Source organism: Tauraco erythrolophus, chromosome 1 (genome assembly GCF_009769465.1).
Source record: "Tauraco erythrolophus isolate bTauEry1 chromosome 1, bTauEry1.pri, whole genome shotgun sequence".
NCBI lineage: Eukaryota > Metazoa > Chordata > Aves > Musophagiformes > Musophagidae > Tauraco > Tauraco erythrolophus.
Genome location: NC_141465.1, coordinates 2,579,218 through 2,599,085, shown reverse-complemented (window position 1 = coordinate 2,599,085; position 19,868 = coordinate 2,579,218). Strand labels below are relative to the sequence as shown.

The following is a 19,868-nucleotide window of genomic DNA, read 5'->3' as shown; positions in this document are numbered from 1 at the left end:
CTCAGATCTAGGGATGGGCAAAACAGCTCAGAAATGCAGGAAAATAAGGGCTTTCCCTTCTTGTCTACATGTCATTTGATCTCTTCTGCTCACCTTCCTCATCCTTCCCCTTCCCCCTTGTTTTTTCATAAAAACAATCAACTAAACAGCAACCACCTTTAGCCAAGCTTTGAGCCGTGACATTGTGTCCTCACCCAGATCTGGACAGTCTTCAGTGAGGTTCAATTTGTTTGCAGACCTACTCCTAATATATTTTCCCGTCCTAAGCTGCCTTTGCCCACATGTTTTGATTTGGATCAAAAGCATAAGCAGAACTAAAAATTTTGCAGAGACGGTGGAAGGGACAAGTGAGAAGCTAAAAATTTAGCTGCCAGGAGGCTTTTTCACTCTAGTTGTGTGAACTATTCATGGTGAAACACTTAGTTTTCTCATTCCTCTGTCCCCCAAGTCTGCCAGTCACATAGTTCTGCATTTGAGGCAGAGAGCACAGAGAGAGGCGTGCAGTAAAAGCACGTAACACAGTGAGGTGCTACTGTCTGCTTTATTCCAAGAGAAGAAGGTCTGAAGGCAAAACAGAGTCTGAGTATTTTTCCTGTCTCTGTGCTGCCCAAGCGTGCTTCAGGTCCAGGCAGCGTGGCCCCAATATCTGCACGAGACTTGGGGCTTGGATGCGACCTCGAGATGCTGAAAAAATGCAGACACTAGGCACTTCCCTAAAGCAGGCTACAGCATTTGAAAGTGGTGTTCGAAGGTAAATCCACAATAAGGCAGGCAATCCCCATGTTCACTTAGAAAGTCTTGACCTAAGACCCCTTAGTATCTTTGTTTTACCACCGTATGATGAAGATGCACTCAACTCATGGGATGTTCAGAGGCGTGAGTAGTTAATGGCTGCGCAGAGCTTTGGGGTAGAATGATATTAGGAACCCAAGTTGTTTTGCAAAAGGGCACCTGCCCAAGTAAAGCACCTGCAGGAACTCCCATGAAAAGAACAATAAATGCTGGGTGTTACACCAGCTCCATTTAACTACTCTGCTGCTTTCAAATCAAGCTCTGCTCTTGGCAACTTAGTCAGGCTCAGGATGTAGTCACAATTGCCTATTTGAAAGGCAAATCCACAAATACAATTAAAGAAAAGTACCTACAAAGAAAAGGAGGAGAGAGGAGGGAGAAATCAAGCTACCATTACAATTAAATCCCAGAGAGTGATTTGTAAATAACATTCAAGGAGCTGAGAAAAGGAGTAAAGTAGGCCATTGGGAACCTAGTGTGGAAAAATAAATCCAATTAAACACCATTATCGTATGTGTTGCAAATGAAACTGGTGCTTGGATATGAAATTAAAGTTGCTGAGGCTGTTTGGGATGGAAGGTTTTGAGGAGTTTTCCAATTTTGCCTGTTCCTTTTTTTAAGCAGAGTTTTCCATGACAAATATTTTTGTCTGATGGAAAACCCAGGGCTCTTTCTTTTTATGATTATTTTTATTATATATCCTTAAATTCCACAGGCAGGCAGTGTTAATTTTTTTTTCATAGCCAGCCCTGTTTACAGCTGGTTTTGAATTAGTAGCCTATTAAGATAAAAGATAAAGCAAAAACTGCAAGTGGGCATGGCCAGGATTTCCATACCGAGTGCCCTTCCTAATCAAGCTGCCAAGGCCATCCTGCACAGTTTTAGTCGGTCCTCTAAAACACTTCCCCCTCTGTCTTTGAAGTTCTTTTTTCCTTTTATTGCTCCTCTGTCTCCTGAAATCATCTTGAAGGACATCCTGGTGTGGCATCCCTTCTGTGAGGAGTCTCCAGGAATTGGTGGTGCCAAGTGCTGGGATATCTCCAGTGACCCAGGACATGCAAAGAGGATTTTGCAGAGGGGGAAGGTGGAGTTTAAATACTGGGAACCTCATTTGTTTTCTGAAAGCCCCTACCAGCTTCTTCAGCGTGGGCATTCAGCGCAGATATCGGTGCTTATCTCGACGTTTGCTTTTATTTTGCTGTTCACCTTCAAAGAAACCTCAGGCATAAAATTTTCTTGCTAGATCTTTTCCTCCCTGGGAGCTGATGTTCTGAGATGCAGTCCTCAGCTCTCAAACAAGCCTGTCCTCAATGACCAGAATCACAGACTCCTCCCTCTTTCTCCCTCAATTTCCATTTCTCTTAAGCCTGGGTAACACTCCCCTGCCCTGTGGGGGGGTTCGAGCATTAATTTAGAAGGAGGATGTTCTGAGATGAAGAGCACTGTAGTCACGCTAAGCATTGCTGTCATTAGCTGGCTGCTGTGGAAACATCTTGCTTTCAGGCAGGCTGGAGCCGCAGAAGCAGCCCATTCAACTAAACACATGGGACTTGAATTTGATGAAGCAGTTTTCTAAAAGGCTGGTGGAGCCCAGCTGATTCAGCTCTCAACTGAGTTGTCCTTGGTAAATTTTCCAGCCCTCCTGATTTTGCAGCCAGGCCCTCAAAATGCCCCAAAATGTCTTCAGAGATGATGCCACATGATCACATCTTCCTGTCTGCATTGCAACACCAAGTTATAATGGGATGACACAAGACTGGGCTGTCACAAAGGGGGCCTCACTGCATCATCAGGTGGCTTTTCAAAAGGGTTTTCTTCTGGAAGAGGAAAATTTGCTCATTCCACATCGTGCCTGCCAATGACAGGGAGAGTGGGATCACTGTTGAAACCTCAAAGAGATCTGTCACAATTACAGCGCTAGCTCCATCCATGTCCTTCATTGTCCCTTGCCCTCAGCCCTTTGAACATTGACTCCCTCTCCAGTGCTGAGCACCTAGTGTCCACATCAGAATGGCATAGACAGACCGATGGGCCTCAAAACCCTAGAGTCTTCCTCTCAGGAGATTTGTGATGAGGCCTTAGCACCCCCTTAACCAGAGGCTTTCTCAGCATGGTTAGCTTGAATGCCCTGGGACCAAGGGAGATGCCGTGCTTCCCAGAAAGCAGCACATTCAGAAGTGCCAACAGGGCATCAAGCATGCCAGTCTTTGGGGCCTGATCAGACACAGTCAGGTCCATCAACAGGGTGACAAGAGATTTATAGCAATAGTGTGTTAGTAATTGGCAGAGGGGGAGGGAAGAGGAGAATGAGCAGTCCTGTCTTTCTGCCAAAATGCACACTGATCGGAGAATGACCCTGTGTGACTGTAGATCGTAGCTTGTCTCCATTTAGCTGTAGCCCGTGTAGCCTGTGCTGTCACTAATGCCTTCATCAGGTGGGTGGGAGCTGGGGGAAGGGAGAAAGAGATGTTCATTTGGGTCTGATGACCAGAGTGGGAAACAGAGAGCATCTTTCTTTCTAATACCCTCTCAGTCCTCTTTCTTCCCCGTGGAGGTCCCAACTGCGGAGAAGAGAGTTCATCTGTTGCAGTGGTGACCTCCACCCATCCCTGCTCCCCTTCTGCTCCCTCTAGTGCGTGGCCCCACCAGCCTTGCTGAGCAGGCAGCCCTCGTGTCAGTGGGATCTGCTTTGGCCAAAGGATGAACGTCTGAATATTTCTAAGCTAAGGAGAGAAGTGTAGGGGAATGCATCTGAGGGTACAGACTGTAAAGGGATAACACGTTATGGTGTGGGAACGGGCCACAGAAACCAGCCCTCCCAGTATGGTGTGGCCAGCTAAAGAATCCGTCCGTCTCTGGAGTCCTCTTCACTGAGGCCAGAGGCGTTTTGTCAGCTGGGCTCCTAGAAGGGGTCAGTGAAAATCCAAGCCTTCACAGCCCCTGAAACAAATTAGTTGGCAGACCTGGAGAAACCATAGCACAAAGTGGCCAAAAGAGCTAACATTGTCCTATTGTGATCCCGACACAGAAGCTACAAGCAGACAAAGACCAAGCAAAGGAGGGCATGTTTGGAGCCATGTGCAAGTCTTATATTTCCATAAATTCTCAGGCTTCCAGGGGCCATAGTTCAGCTGTACTCCTCACTGAGCAGTGATACATGCCTGACTACTCGGAGCATGCCTCTCTCTTCCCTGAAAGCTGGCAGAGCCCCAGGCATCAGCACCTGATAATGCCCATGACCCTGAGTGGGAAGCACAACTCACAACAATCCTTGCTTCCCACTGGTGGTATCCAGCCAGAGTTTCCAAAGAGCTCATTCTCCATTTGGGGAGTGCAGAAGGCAGTGGCTCTGCAGGGTGGATGCTCAGGCAGGCCAAGCTTCTCTCCCTGCTCCGGGTCAATGTCCGTCCCTGCCAGGTCTGCAGGCACCGAAGGCTGGGACCACATCGGGTGCCAAGCCCACAGGGGTTTCAGGCCAAGGGAACAGAAAGAACAGGACAGGGTGAAGGCAGAAGGCCAACATCACATTAACCATTTCTTGCTATTCCATAGGTACCAGGCCAGGGGTGGTGGTGTATCTTATTTTGACTGTGGGGTTAAAAGTGAATAAAATCAAAGTCAGAGGTGATGATAGTGTCTTCCAAAGCGGTGTTAGGGATGTAACTGGAACCAGCATCTTAGGGAAAGAAGTGCCAAGAATTATTTCTACTACAGCTACTAACATGGCTTGATGAGTTTTATGGATAGCAACAGCCAGTTTCTGTTTGCTGAGATTGCCTAAAAAAACCCAACAGAACAGTCTGCTTCTTTCCCTAAAACAGCATGAAGAAAAGAAACCAGCTTTCTTAAAGAAAAAAGAGAGACACAGGGGGAAAGAGAGCGAAATGGCTTTATTGCTTGATCTGTTTCTGTACTTTTTGTTCATTAATTTTAATTTATATTGATTTATTCCAAAATGAGCCCCGGGTTGCATATATTTGCATAACCCTCTCCAGTAGCAATGCTATGGAGAATTCAGCGAGTGAGGAAGAGCAGCAGCAGAGGGTAGGAACTGAGACTGGAAGTGCCAGAAAGATATTCCTCTGAGCTGGGCCCTGGCGCTGGGGTACGGAAGGCATTTCAAGATCCCTTTAGTCACAGGTGTGGTTTGGCATGCCATGCATGTGCAGAACAGCCCCGTGAAGCAGAGGTCAGGAGGGAGAGTGAAGGTTGGGTGAAACCAGTGGGGAAGAAAACACACAACTGCACTGCAGAGATTAGAAATAAACTCATGGAAGAGCAACTGCCATGGAAAATCAGTTGTCTGATAGGGACACTGATAGTGTCAGTGTTGTAGCATGGATGGGTTACCCCGCGGAGCAGAGCTCAGGCAGGCCATAACCCTCCTGAGCCAGATATTCCCAGCCCGGAGGACACTCATAGCCTGATACCATCGGTGTGTTAGATGAATTTCTGAAACCATCAACTGAACCTTCCTCCTTAGAAATGGTGAAGGCAACTTATACCCACTGCTCACCAGGTGTACCTAAATCCCTGCTCTCTCCTTCTCGCTCTCCTTATTTCCCATGTTGAGCTTCCAGCTGGGCTGACTGGGACTGAAGCGTGGAGGGCAGCACGGAGGAGGGTGAAGAACAGCCACCGTTGCCTTGATTTAATCCTTATGCACACACAGAAATTCCTCCCATCCCAGAGAGAAAATGACCAAAGAATAATTCCCACCTTCCTCCTCCTCCTCCCCCTTCCACTTCCAGTGTGGAAACCACTCAAAAATTTGCCTAACAAATTGGCCTCCCCTCTGGTTGTTGTCCCAAGTGAACAGTCTCTCCATTCACTAACCCATGACGGTAAGTCGGTTTGGGAAGCGGCAGGTTATCTTCCCGGCTCAGGCGCTGCACCGGCCCCGTTTGTGAACCCGTTGCCATTCGGTGTCTGTTCTGCTGTTGATAAAGCACATTGCACATGGCTGGGCTCGCGTGATTAATACAGCTGTCCAAGCGCCCGCGCTAAAAACAAAAACAACCGGGAGAAGGGAGGTGTGAGATTTGGGAAGGAGGGAGGGGAAAAAGCAAACCATTCCAAAGAAAGCAGGCTTGCGGAAAAAGCGGCGTGCTCCTGGCAGGCTTTCTCTCCCGTGGGCGAGTAGGTCTGTCAGCAGAGCATCGCTGCAAAAGGGAGAAGCCTAGAGGCAAGGTGAGCGCAGGAGAAACGCTCTTGGCCCTTCCCCACCATGGCCTGCCCTTCCCCAGCTCTGCCGCGCGGGGAATGAGCGCATGGACGGGAGCGAGGGGTCATGCTGTGGAGGAGGACGGGCTATAACCAGCATAGCTCCAGTGAGGCCGGGCAGCCTCCACGGTAGGTGTTACAGATACACGTGTTCACTGATGGACACGCGCGCTCCTGAGCCAGATCACTTTCTGCACCGCACGCGCACCTGTCCTGGTTTCAGCTGGGACAAAGTTAGTTCTTCTTTTTAGCAGCTGGAAGAGCTCCGTGTTTTGATTTTACTCTGGGACTCGTTATGAGAAGAATGCTGACAGCACACTGATGTTTGTAGTTGGCACTGAGACCTCAAAGACCTTTCGTCTTGCCATGTTCTTGCCAGCGTGCAGGAGCACAACAGGATAGGGAGGAGCATGACCGGGACAGAAGGTCCACAACTTCCCGTATGATATGAATTTAGACTTAGGATTGAGGGCCAAGCTGGCCAATGGTGTATTCCATGTCATGCAGTGTCATGGCCAGTATATAGATGAAGGTTAACCAGTAAGAAGGACCTTTGCTATTCCAGGGGCTCTCACTCTCAGCATCTCAGAGTATTATCTCTCTCTCACTCTCTTTTCGGGCTTCTTGCTTGTCCAGGATTGCGGTGTCAGGACTTATCCGTTTCAGGATTGTTAGTCCGGGACAGAACGGGTCTTGGTCACCGGGTGGTGAGCAATTACACTGTGCATCACTTGTTTGTATACATTATTATCATTATACATGCTCGGAGGCACATCCCACAGTCACTGAGCAATTTCCAGGCACCCTAGAAGATCTAAATGGTGAACTGAAGTGGCTGCAGGCATCTTTTCCATCACCAGAACTCATCCAGCTGAAGGCCAGCTCAGTTGCCTGTGCAAGCTGTAGTAACTTGCCCTTTTTAAAAGGAATAGGCTGTGGGAAGCCACTATAGCTTTCTGCTCCAGCTTTCCCCATGCCTGGGCCAGGCATTAAAGCCATGCTTGCACTGTTGGGGCATCAAGGTGACCAGGAATCTCGCTCTGGATTTGCACACACATACACGCATCCAAACTTGGATGAGAACTACAGGTGACACAAAGGAATGACCTCCTCCTAGCTTGTTCCACCCCTGGGCGAGGAGGGATGGGGACGAGGGCTGGTTTCTGCTAAGCTCACTGCAAGGGAGTCCCCAGAGAGGAGCGGTGGCCCCAAGAAGGCCTCAAGGACAGGTTGACAGGGGCAGCGTGCTGCAGGTGCTACAGGAGAAGGACAGGAAGGGCAGAGGCAGTGATACGACTGGATTTCAGTACCAGAGCAACCTCAAGCATGCTGGTCACACTCCACCCCAATTTAGTTCTCCTTCCCCTCCAGTCTCCTTCCCAGTCACCCCTCGGTGTGTCCCTCCCTCTTCATTTCTGCTCACAGCCACTCAAATCTTTCTCGTGCCAAATATCCAGCAAAGCTTGTGGAAAACCATAGCAGGGATGAAGTAGGTAAACAGACAGACAAAAAGCTGATGAAAATATTAATTTTTCAAGAGGTTCCAGAGCCTCTGATTAGCAAACTTGCTTCCTAGGGCTGTATGTGCTCTGGGTGAGGGGGGGCTATGCTGTTTGTTCCATATCGCGACACCAGACACTGTGCTGCTGTCACCTTTGGTCTGCTGTGCCGTATGCGTGTGCTTGAGAGGTGAGCAGGGGAGGGATTGCTGTATCCTAGGAAAGCGAAAAGCAGAAAAAGCTCAGATCTTCCCTGTGATGGACCCTGAAAAAGCCTATGCTATGTATTTTTTTTGATATTTTGTTTGTAGGAGGAGATCTTCAATGAATGTTTTGAAGACAAAGCAGTTTCAAGTAACTGATTTTGTATCAGTAGTTTGCCAAGTGTTGCTTGTTTAAAAAATCTCCTCCAGCTGCTAGGGGAATGGAAAGGGTGGGAGAATGATTTTTCAGCTGTGAGAAAACCTTGGAACTTCTTGACATCTACAGGACAGGTCTGGTGATGAGAGATCTGTGTAACCTTGCAGCATAGGTGGTCTTCTAGCCACCACCAGCCTCACTGGTCAGGGTAGCAGTTCAATTCTAGTCTTGGAGTACTGTGAACCAGCTCCAGGATAAATGGCGCAAGCAGCCAGCTCTTGAACACCACGACCTTCTCAGAAAGACACTGAGAAATACAATTTCAGGGATATTCTGTAGACATCAGGGAGGGATGGGCGCGCTGAATCTTCGCCAAGACATGAGGTATAATAGATGAGTACTTAGCACGCCATGAATGAGCTTCAAAACATGGGGAAGAACTGTTCAGTGCTCAAAAAGCGTGAGCAAATTCTGAAATACATTAAACCGTGTGCTGAGATTGATAGACACCAGAGACATTTCCTTAATCTTGTTGGAGAGTTGCTGGAGGGCATCCTCCCTAGTTTAGGCAGTGGTACTTCCACCTCTAGGAAAGCCCACCTCCTGCCACTGCAGTCACACCCAAGTTTTAATTACAGGAGCAGAACTGGTAGTGAGAATGGGCTACAAGCAGGTAATGAACAAAATAGTTTCAACATTAAGAACAGGGAGTGAAAAATCGTGTCTTCTTCTCAAAGGGAAGGGGGGGACACAAGAAAGTAGTATGGAAAAAAAACCCAGATGAACCCTAGTAAGTAGAAGCTGCTAATCCCTAAAGCCTCAGAGTAGAGTGCAAAGCCCTGGAAGAAAGAAATTAATAACTTTCAAAGTATGACCTTGAAAATGGAATTAACAGTATTCCTCCCTTTTAAGCCTTCGTGATAATAAAGATTTCATCTTCTGAAGCCCTGGCAAGAGAGTCAACAGACTTGAAAAATTACTTCCTGCAGAGGAGCTGGCAACTGTAAAACCTAAGACTCCTCCAGGCCCTGTGCAGTGAGGTGACAGAGACACCTGTATGGTACACATCCTCTTTCCCTTGCACCTTCTCCTTTAGAGGGTTTTTTTTTCATTCCTCCCTCATTTTTGGTCCTCCTTTCTGCTCAAGAAGCAGGACTCCAGCCTTCGCTGTAAGTAGAGTCCGCATGCCAACAGCATGGAGCCCAGAGCTGCAGAGTAGGGAGCACTTGGAAAAACCACAGGCCAGCTCTACTTGATTTGCCATCGCTCCTTCTTCCCATCACAGGCAAATCCTCTTAGCCTGTCCCGTGCCTCCTCCTGGCCTCACTTCCATTTAGCAACTCATGGAGGCTGATTGTCCTCTTACAGTAGGTTTATAGGATCCCAAGGGCAGGTTCCCCAAAGCAAATAAGGAGCCTGTAGCTCTCTGATGCCCTTTGAAACTTCTCTGTGTGTTCCCCTCCATCAGCCCTGCAGATATGTCAAGCTCTGGAGTCTTGTTGAAGTGAATAAGAGAAAAATTGGCACCTGCTGTCTCTTTCCCTATATCCATTTTGGTTTACTCAGGTGATAAGACCCAGGACCCGGCAGAATATTCTAGATTGGCGAATGTGGGTGTGAAACATGTAGATGGGTGGGTGATGTTTTCCTGCTTGATACAGACCAGAAAAACATCTGCTTTCTGCTTGCACGTCAGGCGACCCTTTCTGAAGTTCTGTGTTGGGAATCTTGAAAGGCGTGGGTTCAGTTTCTGCTGGTGGTGATCACGTTGCTCACAGCGTTCGGAGGCAATGCCCTTGTGCAACCAAGAGGACTTGTGGATTTACTTGCAAGTCTGACCTAGTTTGCCCATTCAGCAAGAGTTCCATGGCATGGCACAGCCTCTATCCCCCTTCTCTTATGAGCCCCTTCAGGGGTGCTATCTGTTGGTGTTGTAGAAGGGAGCTGGAGGTGGCGAGGGGAGAGGAGGAGGAGTATCTGTGCGGAGGAAGTAGAATGGAATAGAAACTTGACCGCCACTCCCTGCGACCTCTGCTTCTTGCTTCTGTAGTGGGTGGATGTCTTGCTTTCAATGGGGATGACCAACCAGCAGATCAGATCTGCCTCCCAAAGCAGTTTTACCAAGGATACTGGTGTGTGGTGGTTGCAGAGAGATGCAGGCTGACGGAGATGAGATTCTGTGCCACAAAACTACGGCCATATTGGGCTGCCTCAGGCAAACCCACCTGGAGTACTGTGTTCAGCCCTGGGGTTCCCAACACAAGAAGGACATGGAGCTGTTGGAGCGGGTCCAGAGATGGGCCATAAAGATGATCCAAGGGCTGGAGCGCCTCTGCTATGGAGACAGGCTGAGAGAGTTGGGGCTGTTCAGCCTGGAGAAGAGAAGGCCCTGGGATGATCTTATTGCAGCCTTCCAGTACCTAAAGGGGGCTACAGGAGAGCTGGAGGGGGACTTTTTACAAGAGCTTGAGGTGATAGGACAAGGAGCAATGGCTTTAAACTGAAAGAGGGGAGATTTAGATTGGAAAGAAGGAAGAAATTTTTTACACTGAGGGTGGTGAGGCACTGGCACAGGTTGCCCAGAGAAGTCGTGGCTGCCCCATCCCTGGAAGTGTTCAAGACCAGGTTGGATGAGGCTTTGAGCAACCTGATCTAGTGGAAGGTGTCCCTGCCTGTGGCAGGGGGGTTGGAACTGGATGATCTTTGAGGTCCCTTCCAACCTAAACTCTTCTCTGATTCTGTGATAAAAGCAGCTCAGAGCGTGCAGGGCTGGAACCCTTTCTTTGGCATGGTCCAGCAGGAGCTTTGCAGTGCAGGACTCTGGGGGTTTCCCGCAGGTGTGTGTAGCCTCTAAGCTCCAAGTGTCAGTGCGGAGCAGTGCTGTGCCCATCCCAAGGGCTCCGGGGCTGCAGAGGAGCACGGCAGGTGCCCGGTCTGCCCTTCTGCCGTGGCCTTCGCTGCCACCGCGTGGGAAAGTCTGGTGCTCCAGTGGCAGCGGCGGCTCCCCTGGCCCAGTTTGTGGGAAGCACGGAGGGAGGGAACGGCAGCCAACGGCCCGGCCCTGCCCTGCTGCTGGGCGGCAGGGATGTGGAGCGGAGCCTGCCCGGGGCAGGGGTGGCCAGTGCTTGGCAGGGAGTCCGTGCAGGGCACCGGGAGAGCGAGGGTTGGATGTCTGCATGCCACAGAGTTCACAGCACCCCTTCGCCTGCTGCTCGTGCCCTCCTCATACCCGTTTGTTGGTGTTGGAGGGTTACCTTGCACCATGTCCATGCCTGAACAGCTCCGTAGGAATCCTCACTTTTGCTCCTGTGGTTCTGACCCGGGCTGTACTGGCTCCTTGCCTTTGCATTCCAGGTACTAACTCCCACTTCCCATAAACACCATCATTCCCCTGTACTTGCCTCTTTCTCACCATCCCTCCTTCCCTATGCCCGATTTGGGTTTAATTTCCTCTCTTCATAGAATCATAGAATGGTTTGGGTTGGAAGGAACCTTAAAGATCATCTTCCCTTCTCCCAGGACCTGTTCTCTGTACCTATGCAACCTGCATGCTCACATCAGCTCCTACATTTCCCCATCCTCACCCTGGCTGACATCTCCTCCTCTTCCCCTCTCCAGTGCCCATACTACCATTTCTATTGAAGACCTTCCATGATATCGTTTCCTGTGCTGTAGCCCTGCATTGGTACAAGTCTAAGACTCATCATATCACCTCAATCCGTATTACTCCCTTCTATCCCTCGTCACAGCAGCCTTTTCCTGTGTCTCTGACCTGATACAATCTTTCTTCTGTATTTATCACCTCCTGAGGCAGCCCCCGACCCCAAATGGGCACTATGGGCTTCGAGGTGCCAACACCAGCCATGAGGCAGGCCTTGTACAGGGCTACCAAGCAGCCTTCTGACCGTGGCCACTGCTGCCGAGTGCCTTGTAGCACTGTAAATTCCAGGCTTGAAGACAGTGAGAAAAAGGGCCCTTTTCTTCATCTCACAAAGGTCAGACCTCACAAGTCTGCTGCCCTCTTGGTGATTTCTGCAGCCAGCCTTGTCGCTGGAGGTTGAGCCTGTTCCTTGGAGGATGCACCAGTGAAGTCCCAATTGCTTAGACCTGAGGGAGCATCATACCAAGTCCTCTCACAACTGAACTGTGCTCCTTTAGCTGCCTGAGTGGCATCCACTGAGGGCTCAGTAATAGCTGTGCCCCAGGTTTGGTGGGGAGACGTGCAGCTCTGCGATTCAGGGCTTGAGCATTCAGTGGCCACCAATTTCTTGACACTGGCTAGCATCTTTCCTCACAGTTTCCTTGACAAAAAGCTCATCCCTCTCTTTCCTAGGGAGATCTGAACACACCCCAGCTAATTCTGTCCACACCAAGCAGTTCCCTTAGCCTGTCTCTCCTGCAGAGGGGACTGCAGAGCAAGGAGTGACCGAGACAGTTTTAATGGAACTGGTTCAGGTAGCAATTAGTAATGGGCAGTGTTCCAGACCTTCTGTTAATGCCAAGGTCCTAAAGTCACAGGAGACTGTAACACCCAAATGTAGTGTGTGGCCATAATATCGCTGGTCGCAGCTGGTTGCCCCTGTGCTCCTTAGCAGTTGGGGCAGGTTGTGGTTATGGAAGTCTTCAGGCAGTTGAGAAGAGACTGACAAGTTCATGTAAGGAAAAATGAATCCATCAAGGAGTGCAGCTTCTGCTGGCTCAGGATGACTCTGAAGCACCTGAGGCATGCCAATATGATGCCATACTGGCCATGTGCTCCTGGCTGGCCTCCCCCCCACCAGCATCTGCGAGGGACAGGACTAAAGGTTAGACAAGACCCTTAGACTGACCCAGTAGAGCCCATCTTTTCTTGTGGGATGCTCCTCTTGGAGGCAGGCTGTTTTTGAGGAAGAAAGCAGCTCTTGACTTTGCAGTCTTGCTGTGGTTTGCTGTGAACGTAAGCAGCATCCTGCTTTTCCCCTCTCCCTCCACCATCTCACCCAAGCCCCACCACCCTTCTTGCCATGTCTTCTCCTACACCCTTCACAGGAGTAGGAGCAGTTCATGAGCCATGACACCCTCACACTCCCCTCCCAAAAAAAGGGCAGGATTAGAGCTGTACCGTGCAAACTAGCATACATACCCTTGTCCTCTGTAGTGAAGCTGGGCTGGCCTGGCTTGCAGCTCTCTGGGGAGGAGCAGGTGTAGGACGTCCAGCTGCGCTGTGCCAGTTGTATGGGGAGGCCTAAAACCTGTGAGGGTCCAAAGCACTGACCCACTGAGGTGGTCCCAGGAAGTCATTCAAGATGGGAGGAGTCTGTGGGCACCTCCTGTGTTGAAGGCAGACAGTTTTGTGTAGCTCTTTACCTCTTTCTGAAAGACCAAATCCCTGCACTGGTGCAAGGCTCTGAGCCAAAGCATCAGAGCAGGAAAATGTTCTGTGGGACAGTCACTGGCTTTCTTTTCTTTACTATTAAACCAAAATTTTATTGGTTTTTTCCTCCTCAAGCGTTGCTCTCAGACACAGCACAAGTATTTTGGCTGCTGCTCTTCCACTTAAAAAAAGTAAAAGCAGCCCAAGGCAAACACCAAGCGTGGGATCGTTCCACCTGCCCCGTTGATGATGGTAAAGCGCTCCACAAACAGGGCCCTATAATGGGAAAAATCAGGCAACCTGAGCAGCAGTGGGTGGCACTGATTCCACATACGAGGCTGGTAAAGCTCTCGCAGCACCGCCTAAGGAGCACGCTGCACGTGAGAGCGGGCAGCAACTCTCCCACTTCATGCTGCATGGAAGGGTTTGCCTGCAGGAGGGTGAGGCACCAGGCGAAATCGCTGAAGTCCCGCTCGCCTTCAACATCCCAGCTCAAAAGCATGGGAGTGTCCTCCCAGAAGCATCAGGAAGAGACCCCTGGAGCCTTTCTGTGCGAGGCTGGTGCACAGGGCTGTTACAGGCACGTGGACAGGAGCAGCGAGGTCACGGTTAGTGCAGCTCTGTTTGTCCCGTGGTTAAATTTAAGAACACAGCTAGGGTTACCTGCCTTGGGGAGAAGGGTGGGATGGGGGCTGCACATGGTCCCCTTCAGCCCTGAGAGAGCTACAGCTCTTAAAATCTTAGCCAAGGCTACCTTGTGCCATGACACCAATGCTGACCACCCAGGCTGAACACATGGCACGGGCAAACCCTCGGAAAGACGGGGTGCAGCGTCCCGTGAGGCCGTTGCAGCACAGTTCAGGCACCGTGGCGCGGGTTCTCCTGCATCCGTGCTGGGGAGCTAAATGTCTCCCTGTTTGGAGCAAGGAAAAGTGCATTTGTTTTGCCCTTGCCAATTTTCAGTCTGTTCCTTCTTCACTGGATTACTGTGATCGGACTCGGTCAGCTCTTTGGGGTCCAGGGCCACTGAAGGGTTTGTTTGTGAAACGCTGACGGATGTTCATATCTCAGCAGCATCAGAAACCCGATTTCCTTCCCGGGCTGCGGTGGAAGAAAACCCCCCGTCAAAGCCATCGTGTGGTCATGAACTTGGCAGTGCTGCCAAATTGCAGGGCAACGCTTAGCCCGGGAGATTGTCCTGCAGAGCGTGTTCCCAGAGTCCGCCTGAAACTTAGGAAAAGTGGGAGAGCGCCCGAGAAAGCGCCGCTGCTTTGTCCCAGCACCCTGCGCCCACCCTCTTAGTGCCAGGGAGCGCGGCGGTGGCTGAGCTCATGTTCGTGTGTGTGCGTGTGTGTGTGCGTGTGAGTGTGTGCGTGTGTGCTCGGGGGGGGGGGTTGGCAGGGGGTTTGGGGGGGGTGGTGGGGGTGCATGTGTGTGTGCACATGTGTGCACGGAGCTGTGCGTGTCCGTGTGCAGCTGGGTGGGTGCACGCGGGTGGGGTGATGTCACATGCACATGTGTCACACACACGTCACACGTGTCACACACACACACCACGCACGTCACACACACGTCACACACACACGTCACGCACATCACACACACGTCACACACATCACACATGTTTACGCATGTCACACGTCACACACGTCACACACATGTCTCACACATACACATCACGCATGTCACACACATCGTACGCACACGTGTCATGCACGTCACACACATCACACGTCACACACATCACACACACGTCACACATGTTTACACGTCACACACGTCACACACACGTGTGTCACGCACACGTCACGTGTCACACACGTGTCACGCACATGTCACACACATGTCACACACATGTCACACACATGTCACACACACGTCTCCCACATGCACATCACGCATGTCACACACGTCTCACACATCACGCATGTCACGGATGTCACACACACACGTCACGCACATCACAGACGTCACACACATCACACACATGTCACACACACGTGTCACGCACGTCACACACACGTCTCACACATACACATCACGCATGTCACACACATCACACACACGTGTCATGCATGTCACACGTCACACACGTCACGCATGTCACACACGTCACACACACGTGTCACACATCACACACATGCATACACGTCACACACATCACACACGTCACGCATGTCACACACGTCTCACACATCACGCATGTCACGCATGTCACACACACACGTCACGCACATCACAGACGTCACACACATCACACACACATCACGCACATGTCACACACACGTGTCACGCACGTCACACACGCCTCACACATACACATCACGCATGTCACACACATCACACACACGTGTCATGCATGTCACACACGTCACACACATGTGTCATGCATGTCACACATGTCACACACGTCACACACACGTGTCACACATCACACACATGCATACACGTCACACACACATCACACACACACGTCATCACGCAAACCTGGGCTGTCACCGCCAGCCAGGCTGCAGCATGGCCGTCCTGAGGTGTGGCTGGGAAAGACAGCTGAAAGTGAGAGTGAAGTGAAAACAGGTACTATTTCCTGCACAAAAGCTCACTGAAAGATGAATATTTTATTTTCTTCTAATGTTTTCACTCATTTGATTTTTCTTTTAATTTTGAGCAATTAGTCCCCTCCCCAAAGCCTCCGTTCTCAAGGTTTTCAGGGGTTTATTTTGTGGTTGAGCTGTGACCATCCCAGATTTTTACAGTTCTTGGAACAGGAAACGTAGCGCGTGTGCCGTGTGCTCCAGCTCTGCTGTCGGATGCAGAGCTGGCCTGCAGCCCCCAGCGTTACGTGCAGGGGCTGCAGCAGCTTTGGACCACCCTGGGTCCCAGGCCTCCTAATCAGCTTAACGTGTGTTAATTAATATGTGGTGGTGGGCAGGAGGTGGTTGGGTCTGCACGTGGAGAGGCTTCTGCAGCCACCCCACCTCCCTGCTGGCACATGCCGGGAGCTTGGCAGGGAAACATGAGAACATATAACCGACAGCATTTTTCAGCTGCAGAGATGGGTCTCTTGGCTTGTCAGATATCCTCAAGCTCACACGCACAAGTGCAAGCAGAGCAGAAGCTGGTGTGACCCTCTTCCAAGTCTTTCATCACACCATGCCTTGTGTGTCCTCCCTTACCGTACCGTACCGTACCATACCATACCATACCATACCATACCATACCATACCATACCATACCATACCATACCATACCATACCATACCATACCATACCATACCATACCATGTCTTCCATTACCTAAAGGGGGCCTACAGGAAAGCCAGGGAGGAACTTTTTACAAGGGCGTGTAGTGACAGGACACGGGGCAATGGCTTTAAACTGAAGGAGGGCAAATTTAGATTGGATATAAGGAAGAAATTTTTCGCTCAGAGGGTGGTGAGGCGCTGGCACAGATTGCCCAGAGGAGTTGTGGCTGCCTCATCCCTGGAAGTGTTCCAGGCCAGGTTGGATGAGGCTTTGGGCAACCTGGTGTAGTGGAGGGTTTCCCTGCCCATGGCAAGGGGGTTGGAACTGGATGATCTTTAAGGTCCCTTCCGACCCTAACCATTCTATGATTCTATACCATCCCATCTCATGCTATCCCATCATACCATGCCATGCCATTCCATGCCATGCCATTCCATCCCATCCCATCCCATCCCATCCCATCGCATCCCATCCCATCCCATCATGCCATGCCATGCCATGCCATGCCATGCCATACCATACCATACCATACCATACCATACCATACCATACCATACCATACCATACCCCTATCTCCCCCCAAGCACACAAACCCCAGAGCCATCACACATTAAGGCAGCAGTACCCAGGCAATGCCAAACATACCCCCTGCCTCTGCTGTGCCAGGTGTGCATTGTGTGCCTCCATAGGTACATAGGCCTTTGCCCTGGTTGCGTGTGCACTCTAGAAAAATGCCAAGGAGGGGCATGGTTGCCACATATGTGTGTATTACGTGCATATCCATGTATGTTTTAGACACATAGTATTTTCATCAAATAGTAAAAATGTGATGGCTGAAAATTTTTTGTGGGCAACACACCCCGCCAGGTGTGTTCTGGATTATTTGCTGGACCAGAGGATTCATGTTTTAGGACTTCGTCACTGCCAATATGGGATGCAAACGGTCCCAAACAGCCTCCCCCCAGTTATTTGACCGTGAAAGATGCTTTCCCTGAAACATAGGTCAGGTAAGTGTGGCAGCTGGACTTAAACTTTTTCTTGAGCTCAAAGGGGGAAATAAGTTCCTGTCACCCAAACAAGGAGTGAAAAAACTGTTGTAGGATTTGTGGGACAAGCCACAAAAGACAAGCAGGGACTAACTGAAAAAAACCAGAAGCCGTAGATGGAATATAAATTTTCCACACAATTCCATACAATACTTAATAACGGAAGAACAGAATTGGGGCACAAACAGCTAATTGAGTAGGTGATGGGCTACGTTAGGAAGAAATCACACAAATGAAAGTGCTGTGGAATTTCGGGCGCTCTGGGGACATCCTTCTTGGATCTGCTGCCTTTTAGTCACCCGCTGGGGTTTAACAGTGACTGTGCTGCTGAGCAAACCTGTGGCACCCCTGCTTCACCCAGCAGAGAGGGGCTTTTCCCCCAGTAAATTCCACAGGTTGTGAGAGGGAGAGACAGCACTTCGGTCCCATGGGGCATTCCAGAACAAGGGACTTTTTTTTCTTTTTTTTTTTTTCTGATTCCCCCCTACCATTAGAAATAGCTCTTCCCAGTAGTAAGCATGTCTTCCTTCACAGCAGGATCAGTCCCAACATGTAGACTCATCTCCATCTCCGACCTCAGCATCTTCCTGCACCCCTTCTGTGCAAAATACTGCACATACATGCACATATGTATGTGTACATGTGCATATACATGCACGTGTACACGTGTGTGTGTGCATGTACATATGCATGTATGTTCATGCGTGCATCTATGTGTACATACACGTGATGGGCGTGCATTTCCAAAAGCATAGCCGTGTGCACCTCCCTGCCCCATCCTAAAGGAAAAGCTGCCCAGGCTTGGCATCGCAGGGTGAATTTGCCACAGCAGTGCTGCCTTTAAAGCCAGTAAAGGGAGCCCATAAACGAGAGGATGAATGAGAAGATGTCAGGAGTGCCAGCACTTAATATTCCTGGAGCGAGGCTGCATTTTTATTTTTTTTTGTTACTGCGGCACAGCGCTCCTCCCTGCCCCTTCTGGCAGACCCCCCCCGTCTGCGCGTGCACACGCAAATCCGTTCTCCATCCCTGTGAAAAATCAACCTCCCTGGCACACCGTGCACCCACACCCCATAAGTGTCACACCACAGGGCCGTAAACACAGCAGCAAAGCCTTCCTCTGCCCTCATTAAGAAATAAATAATTGTGGCACAGCCCCTGGTGGGGGGGGGACACACACATGTTTTATTGATCGGACCGCTGTGATGAATCAGCCCCCGTGGAGCTGGTGTCTGGCTGCAGGCAGGCACTGGCCACCACGCAGAATTACAACGAGCCCTGGCATCCCAGAGCCCCTGCCAGGGAGGTGGCAGAGCTGGGAGGTGTGGGGCTGGTGGCCGTGGGGTGCTCCGTGCGGGGGTGTGAGCCGTACCCCCGCGCCGGGTGGCCAGCAGCTCCCAACCAGAGGCACAGCGAGGGATGGGATGGGGTCAGCAGACAGAGTTGAGACTTCCAGCTTGCTCCTGGACCTATTTCTCCAGCCTGGGTGTTGCTTAGGGAGAGCCGCACGCCGTCGGAGCATGGGGTGGGAAGGGAGGATGCTGAAGAACTGGTGGGCAAGAGCCTGCAGCTGGGCTGGATGGTGGCTCAGGGAAGCAGGAAGGTGGCTGTGCCCTGCAGCCCTGGCCCTTTCCCGCAGGAGCAGCCCGGGACCAAAGCACCATGTTCGTGTTCCCCCCATCTCGCCCACCCACGTGTAACCTTCTCCTCTTTTCTCTCCCTTCTCGCACCCTGCAGGACCCGGCACAGGGAGAGTAGACAACGGCTCCGTGAGTTTGGCCGTCCCACTGTGGCTGCTGGCAGCGTCCCTGCTCTGCCTACTCAGCAAATGTTAATACAAATCAGAATTAATAATAATAATAATATTAATAATAATTAAAAAACAACAACACGACAACAACAACACACAAAACAAAACGCGTTATACAGGAGACAGAGCGAAGAGAGGGGAGAGAGAAAAAAAAGAGGGAGGGGGGGAGAGAGAGAACACTGTTTCTTTCACAACTTTTGTGTGTTCAGGAGCGAAGAGGGGGGGGAGAGGAAAAATTACAGCAAAGAAGACTCAGCAACATTTAATCCGAAACCTGACAAGCCGGCTGTCAAGTCACCGACCATCTAGGAGGCAACACGAAGTGGGGGAGAGGATGGGGCACCAGCAAGGATCGTGTCGCCGGAGGATGCTGCTATGTAAACAATCCAACAAAACCCACAAAGCCAATTGAACAGAAGATCCCTTTTCTTTTCTCTCCTCCTTCCTCTTTTCCATAAACCTTCCTTCCTTTTCCTTCCTTCCTCCTCTTTCTTTCTTTTGCAGAAAGAGGTCTTTGCTTCGGTGTCTACAGCCACTTAA

The 19,868-nt window shown here is 50.5% G+C and overlaps 1 protein-coding gene across 1 annotated transcript in view; it reads left to right on the top strand.

The window, feature by feature from the left end:
- The window catches only part of LSAMP (limbic system associated membrane protein), a 326,923-nt gene extending 307,566 nt beyond the window's left edge, over window positions 1-19,357 (top strand). Inside the window, exon 8 of the mRNA XM_086615048.1 lies at window positions 19,256-19,357. Coding sequence (XP_086471174.1) covers window positions 19,256-19,353 — 98 coding nt within the window. The 3' untranslated portion in view covers window positions 19,354-19,357. The remainder of the gene's footprint in view (window positions 1-19,255) is intronic.
- Window positions 19,358-19,868: the final 511 nt, after the last annotated feature.